General features: G+C 37.0%; 1 protein-coding gene across 1 annotated transcript; it reads left to right on the top strand.

The window, feature by feature from the left end:
* Positions 1 to 3380: 3380 nt before the first annotated feature.
* On the top strand, positions 3381 to 5628 carry LOC113691568 (probable pectinesterase/pectinesterase inhibitor 12). The gene is made up of 2 exons (XM_027209771.2): positions 3381 to 4496; positions 4729 to 5628. The coding sequence occupies exons 1-2, from the start codon at positions 3548 to 3550 to the stop codon at positions 5415 to 5417; spliced, it is 1638 nt and encodes a 545-aa protein (XP_027065572.1). The 5' UTR covers positions 3381 to 3547; the 3' UTR covers positions 5418 to 5628.
* The last annotated feature ends 1790 nt before the right edge of the window (positions 5629 to 7418 follow it).

Below are 7418 nucleotides of genomic sequence, written 5' to 3'. Positions count from 1 at the left end.
CTTGACTCTTATCAAATTAAGCATTCAGCTACGATTCTTGTGCTGAAAAAAATACATACAAATTCAGCACCACTTAATAAGTTCAGCAGGTGAATTTTTATTTATCAAACACCCACAACATCTGAATGTCTGAATGAATTCAGTTTCAGCACTTGTTTATGTTATCAAACAGGCACTAAATTCATTTTGGCATTAACCGTTTCTCTGTTTGACTGAAAACGATCAACAATAAAAGTAATTAATTTTTTGTAATTCCAAAAATATCTCTTATATTATTGAGATTTAAGACGAATCTTGATTTACTTAGGTTTGTTGTCGGTGGTGAATCAATTGAATGAACATTTCTTTGATGCGAAAAGTCCTGTCCTCGTGATTAGGACAAAAGATTTTAAAAGCAGGCATCCATTTTACACACTACTGAGTGGTTCTGTCTATCAGGATTGCGGAATTGACCCATTAACAACTCTATATATATATAAAATGTATAAGTCTTGTAAGCATAAAAAGATTCAGAACGGAGAAAAAGCTGTCTCCACCAGAAGCCAAAACATGTCCACTCATCTTTCAAACAAACTTTACTGGAAAAAATTAAAAAAAAAAAAAAGAAAACCACGAACTTTTATAGTAGTAGTAATTGTGGATTTATAGTATAGAATACTGTCAGAAAATATGGATAAGGACAGGATATAAATGTTGAAAGGAGGTTTTCACCACCAGCAAGTTGCAGTAATCACACAAGACTTTTATTGCTAGCTTCCAAGGAGCCATCCTTGATTCTGATGCTTCACTTCAAGTTTTGCACGCGGTTTCCACTTTCCATTCCATATGGATGCTTCATCTTACATATATATATATATATATATTTAAAAAAAAAAGCCCTTCAATAATCAACCATATACTTTTTTTTTTCTCCTCATTCTCCTCGGGAAAATGACATGATGCATCCATATTAGACATAGGTTGTGTTTGAATTGAAATTTTCTGGAATTTTTGTAGAAAATGTACTGTATCGATTTGAGATATGCAGACAAAAAAACGATTGAAAAATATATTTACGAAAAACATAGACATTTTTTGATTGAAAATTCCTTTCCAAACATATGGATGCATCATGCCATTTTCCCCAAAGGAGAATAAAAAACATGTATATGGTTGATTATTCAAGGGCTGTTATATATGTATATATAAGATGAAGCATCCATGTGGAAAACCGCGTGGAAATTAGCTCTCTTTACTTCACCTGCATGGCATCGCGTTACCACTGACACTTCAACCACGTCGAGTCAGTCAAGTAGCGGTGATTGTGTTAGTACGCAATTGGCAAGAGTTTCTTGTAAATGATGTACAGAGTCTTGGAGAATCTCTGCTCTATATCGTAGTACCGATAAAAGGAATCGAATTTATCCAAATTTTTTCTATTACAAAAAAAAAAAAAAAGAGTCAAGTAGTACCATTTTACGTGTATACGTTAACAATCAAAGTTGGCTGTCCATTACAGATTGACAGATTGTTGGGGTGCAAATTCTATGCCCCAAAAGCAGTGGAATGTTTTTCGCGTTTACATTTGCCGTGTTAGAGAGGAAATTCATAATTGTTAGTACAATAAAATTTGTTTATTCTTTTCGTGATTTTGTCAGCCTTTTGTGTTTCATTTCCAAGAACCATAGTATCGTTGCTTAACCCTCTCTGCTTAATGTTTGTTACATAAAGCTTATCGAGGGAATTTTAGTTTAGTGGCTAAAGTTAAAATTTCAATAATTAAATGTTTTTAGTTCAAATCCTTCTTCTTCCTCCCCATTCTAAACCCCACTTTTCCCATGCTAAAAGAAATGTTACTGCATGTATAAAGGGACAAAACTGCTACTGCATGCGAAATAATGCAGCTCTCCTATACCATTACCAGTCAACGAGTCCACTTTCGCCATTATCTTCTCATTCTTTCCCAGTCAAATTCATATAATTGTAATAAACAGTAGAGCCATGTCCCGGATAAAATTTTGCCCAAAACTTCCAGATTTTAAGTGGTATATATGAATCCTGACCACTGTTTACTTGAGCAGTTTTGCCTTTCGGCCCTAGCTCACTGAAGTACCGATATTGACATTCAACTATGCTCTGAAGTCCGGATTGTCCACGTCTCAGCTTCTTTCTTAATAAAACCCCAACAAAAGAAGAAGACTGAAACAGACAGACAAACATGTGAAGAATATCGGAATGCTACCTATAATCAGCTTTAGCATAAGGCCGGTAGGGTGAAGCTCGATTTCCAGCGCTTTCATAGAAAACTGTGCTTAGTAGCAAGTGCCAGGAAATTATAATATTAGTCTCTTTAAAAAAAGAGTCTTGACTTGCATCTTTTTCCCTTCCACTAGTCTTAGTTTTTCCTTTTCCAACTTTGATTATGCAATTAGGACCAAGAGAATGAATATACTGAGTTCGTCAAGTATTTTATGTGGCCTGCAATCTGCATACTACTTATTATACACAGGAGAGTTTATTAGGATTGTGAAGTTTTATAACTGTTTCTTGTAATAATCGAATACGTATACAACTATATATATATACACGTCATAGTATTATCAATTTGGTGCACAACGTCTTTCAACTTTTGCACTGAATATCATCACAAACTAGAACTTGACTGGAAGTAGTAGTGTTACGGCGGCATTACTGCTCGCCTGCTTCAGACCACCATTTCACCAAAAAGTCTGCCAAGTCGTTTGTTTGATCCATAGATATTCGTCCTTGTAGGCCACATTTGAACAACACAAAATATCTTAAACAGGGTTCCAGCAATCACTTTAGACCGGACATGAATAAGTTTTTTTTTCCGAAGCGGAAATAACACACACACACAAACAATAAGACCGGACATGAATAAGTACCACATGCAAATTCGGAGCCTCACAATCTACTTATGCTATAGGCATTCTTGATAGATTGAAATTCATACTAGCTAGTACTATCTTTTGGGCGAAAGTACGAAGGCATGTACCGTCTGAAATGGTTGTAAGTCTTTTATCTTTTCATCATGTACTGTATCTTACGCTTCTGTATCACTTGGAACGTGAACATCCCGAATCCATTCATGATGAGACACTGGAAAAAGCCAAAAGTACAGTAAATAAAAGCTAAGTTACACACTGCGAAAGTTCTATGTAATGGAGAAAGTTTTAAGGAGTATTTTACCCGTTAAAACTGCAGCCCCCTTTGTAACAGAACTTGTGGTATCAAGTTAGCTAATGAAATATGACTTCCTTTTGACCAAAAAAAAAGGTGCAGGCCCCCTTCTCTACCATACAAAACATGTCACACGAGAGCAGAGGATGGCAAAATGACTCTCTCTCTCTGGTCTTGTCATTACTGTTATAGGCTAATAGCTCTCTCAGTAAACTATCGTTGCCCGTAAGCAAAGGGTGTTTTGTACATCAGTACTCATAAACCCATGTGGCACCTTCCCAATGCCAAATCTATTCAGTTTTATGTACACAAGAACTAGTTTAAATACATAGACAAAGTTTGAGATTTGAAGTTGTCCAGGGCCTCGATGTCCATGGCTTCCCGCAACTTGAAGCCATCCCTGCTTCTATTCTCAATTTTCTTCTCAACATGTTTTGTCATCACCTCTTCATCTTCATCATCTCCTTCGACTTTAGATTCTCATTTGTCTTCCATGAAAGATCTCTGCAAGTCCACACCATACCCAGATGTCTGTTTTGATTCACTGAGGCTCTCTGTCTCCATTAACATCGGTCCAAACATTATAAATTTTCTTCTCCATTCACTTCAAACTGCATTATCAGAAGCTGGAAAGCTCTCAAACATCTTCTCTAGCAGTGGTGGACACTCAAACATTGTCGAAAAACAAAAGGGTACAATCCAAGATTGCAGCGAATTGCAACAAATAACAGTTTCTTCGTTAAAGAAATCTGTTTCGCGAATCAGCTCTTCTAACTCGAGAAGATTAGCTGATGCAAGGGCCTTTCTCAGTGCAGCTTTGACTAACAAAGTTACTTGTTTAGAAGGGCTAGATTCAGCATCTGGCCCTTCTAAACCAGCCCTGGTCAACTCCATCGTTGATGCTTATAAGCATGTAAGCAATGCCTTGTCAATTCTGTCTAAACCAGGAAGATCAAAATCAAACGGCCTAATGCATAGGCGTCTAATGGGATTTCCAAGTTGGATGTCCAGTAAAGATCGACGGATTTTGCAGAGTTCTGCAGATGATGATTATTACGACCCGAGTAACATGATCACAGTGGCGGCCGATGGAACCGGAAATTTCACCGCTCTTACTGATGCAATAAACTTTGCTCCGAATAATAGCGCTGATAGAATATTTATCTTTGTTAGGCAAGGAGTGTATCAAGAGAATGTCGAGATTCCAAGTTGGAAGCCCAACATTGTTCTTCTTGGAGATGGAAGTGATGTTACCATAATTACTGGTAGCAGAAGCGTAGGTGACGGCTGGACCACATTCAGATCCGCCACTGTTGGTAAATATTTTTTTAATCCACTTACATTATTGAAATGGATTTCAATTTTGAAATGTCTCGTTGCAACCAATCTGATAACTAAGATATTTGTCTAGGCACAATCCATAGGATGCTTATTTTGACCACGGGGCAATATCAAATCAAGCTTAATTAATAACTCAACTGGCTTAATTAGCAGAAACATTCTTTAACGACCTTTTTTTTCACATGGATTTCTTGTAATTTATTTCAGCCGTATCCGGGGAGGGATTCTTGGCACGAGACATAACTTTCGAGAATTCAGCAGGACCAGAGAAGCACCAGGCAGTTGCCCTTCGGGTTAATGGTGATTTGGCCGCCGTCTACAGGTGCACCATAAAGGGACACCAGGACACATTATATGTGCACTCATTTCGTCAATTCTACAGAGAATGCGACGTTTATGGGACAATAGACTACATATTTGGCAATGCAGCTGTGGTTTTCCAGGGATGCAACGTCATTTCCAGATTACCAATGCCTGGACAGTTCACCGCGATCACAGCCCAGTCGCGAGACATCGAAGATGAGTCCACCGGAATTTCTCTGCAAAACTGTTCGATCCTGCCCACGAATGACTTGAACTCAAATCTGGCTACCGTCAAGAGTTATCTAGGAAGACCATGGAGAAATTACTCGAGAACAGTCATTATAAAATCATACATCGATGAACACATTGCACCAGAAGGGTGGACTCCATGGCAAGGTGATCAAGGCCTAAGCACTTTATACTACGGAGAGTATGGTAACGATGGCCCCGGTGCAGTGACAGACAATCGAGTTACTTGGCCAGGTTTTCACATAATGAACTATGATGATGCATCTAACTTCGCAGTTTCGGAGTTCATCACCGGAGATGAGTGGCTGGATTCTACTAATTTTCCTTATGATAATGGCATTTGATACTGGGATGGAAATGTAATACAAGGCGGAGTATTTTTCTTTTACTACTAGTTATTACAAGTATACCAGCCATGTACTAATAGTCTAATACTTGATGTTGCTTGGCCGAAAGTTTGCCCAACTCAGGAAAATGTTGTACGGGTTTGCCACAAATGGACAAGAGATTTGATATACTTCTCTTTTTATGGTATATGCATGGTGCTGTTCTTCACTCCTTCTGGACTTTCCCTATCATCTAATTAAATTCGTGAATACCATGCTGGATATTTTTTGCTGGATCTGTCGGCAAGTCGGGAGGGTATTGAGTATTGACCACAATTTCGCCTTAGTTAGTACTTTTTTGGTAATTAGTGAAGATCAGTGCAGAGCTAGCCAACATTAAAAGAAGAAAACAGTGCAGACCATGAATGATTATTGATATTTGAAAGCTTTCCATTAACTTTGTTCTATTGAATAGGTACCTCAATCAGAAGAAAGAAAAGGTGCAGGGATCTTGATTTAGATCCCAAATGGAAGTCATAAGATAGTTGTCTGGTTCTTTATTCAATCTCTTTGAATTTGTACTCTTCCCTCATATGAGGTTGAGGAAGTCCCACAAGCTGGAATCCGTCCAAACAGCAGTGTGATAATATAATTCACAGAACTCAGAAGGAAGCAGGATTTCATGGGCAGAAGTTATCAGTAGTACCACATCGACCGATCAATAGTGGACGATTGTAGGATTTGTAATCAATGAAGGAAAAAAGACAAGAAAATTTATTCATGGCCTCGCCTATCGCTTCAATAAGATTCATGTGGATTCAAAAGTTCGATTCGTCCCAAGAAGAGAAAAGGAAGGAAGGAAGGATCGATCACCCAGTCTTCTTCAGTCGTATGTTTGTTACCAAGAAAGCCTCTTAATTTTTGAAATCTATATTGTTATACCATTCTAAAATTTCAACAAAGGATAATAGCTCTGAAATTGCTCTTATTTTAAAATCACAAGAACCTCTCAGTGACCGGAAGAAATGGGGTGAGGATAAAATAACGAAGTATACATACATACAAACATATATACACATACACATACATACACATGTTATCATTTGTAAAGAATAATTTGATAAATTGTGCAGTAAAAGAATGATTTTTGTTATGTTAGTTTACTTAACCATTTTTCATGCAGCACATGTTATTCACAATAAAGCAACTGCTGTATATTGGTTTTGATTTATCTGTATTACCCAATACGAAGAAATGAATCCAAAAGATCAAAGTGATTTTCAATCTTGATTTTACTTTGAATATTTAGCTAAGAATTCAAAAGAATAATTAGTGATTTTGGTATTAGTATTATACATGTTTAAATGATTAGGTAAACCAAGAACAGTATCCTCTCTATCTTTATGTATTAAGGGCTTCATAAATTAATTAAAACTAAGACAAATAAAATGGAGCTTTAGTTGCAATTAACCTGCTTAAGTTAATGGAGGGATCCATCCAATTAATCTAAGAAGTTTCATCCCCAAAGTGACCTTACATGGTGGCTTAAATAAAAAAAAAAAAAAAAATTACCCATCACACAATAAATTAGGACTAGCTGACCCTTTTTTTATTCCTCAAAGTGAAAAGATAAGATAAAAGCGCCCGTAAAATTAAGAAACAAACTGCTTAATTGGTTCACCTCAAAACTAGAAAAAATGGTCCTAAAAAAATGGTGTTTCAGACAGTTTGAGGTGTGTACACGTACTGTAATGTAATTTCACGCCTCCACACAAACAAAGGAGGTGGAAGAGAGAATTCGGGGGAAATGCGGTTTTGGTTCTATCCGAGTGCCTCAACTGAAGAAGGTCTATATCATGAACGGATGCATCAAGTAAAGAAGTCCTAAATTTTCTCTATTCCAGACCTTCTTTGGGAAATCCTAAGACTGAAATTGCACAACCAATTAAAAGGACAAAAGGAAATATATATGGAGAAAAGTGCAAGAATAGATACAGAGAAGATTGCAGAACAGAGAAA

Source organism: Coffea arabica, chromosome 6c (assembly GCF_036785885.1).
Source record: "Coffea arabica cultivar ET-39 chromosome 6c, Coffea Arabica ET-39 HiFi, whole genome shotgun sequence".
Classification (NCBI taxonomy): Eukaryota; Viridiplantae; Streptophyta; class Magnoliopsida; order Gentianales; family Rubiaceae; genus Coffea; species Coffea arabica.
The sequence above is the reverse complement of the archived record's forward strand: the minus strand, read 5'-3'. Positions and strand labels throughout refer to the sequence as shown.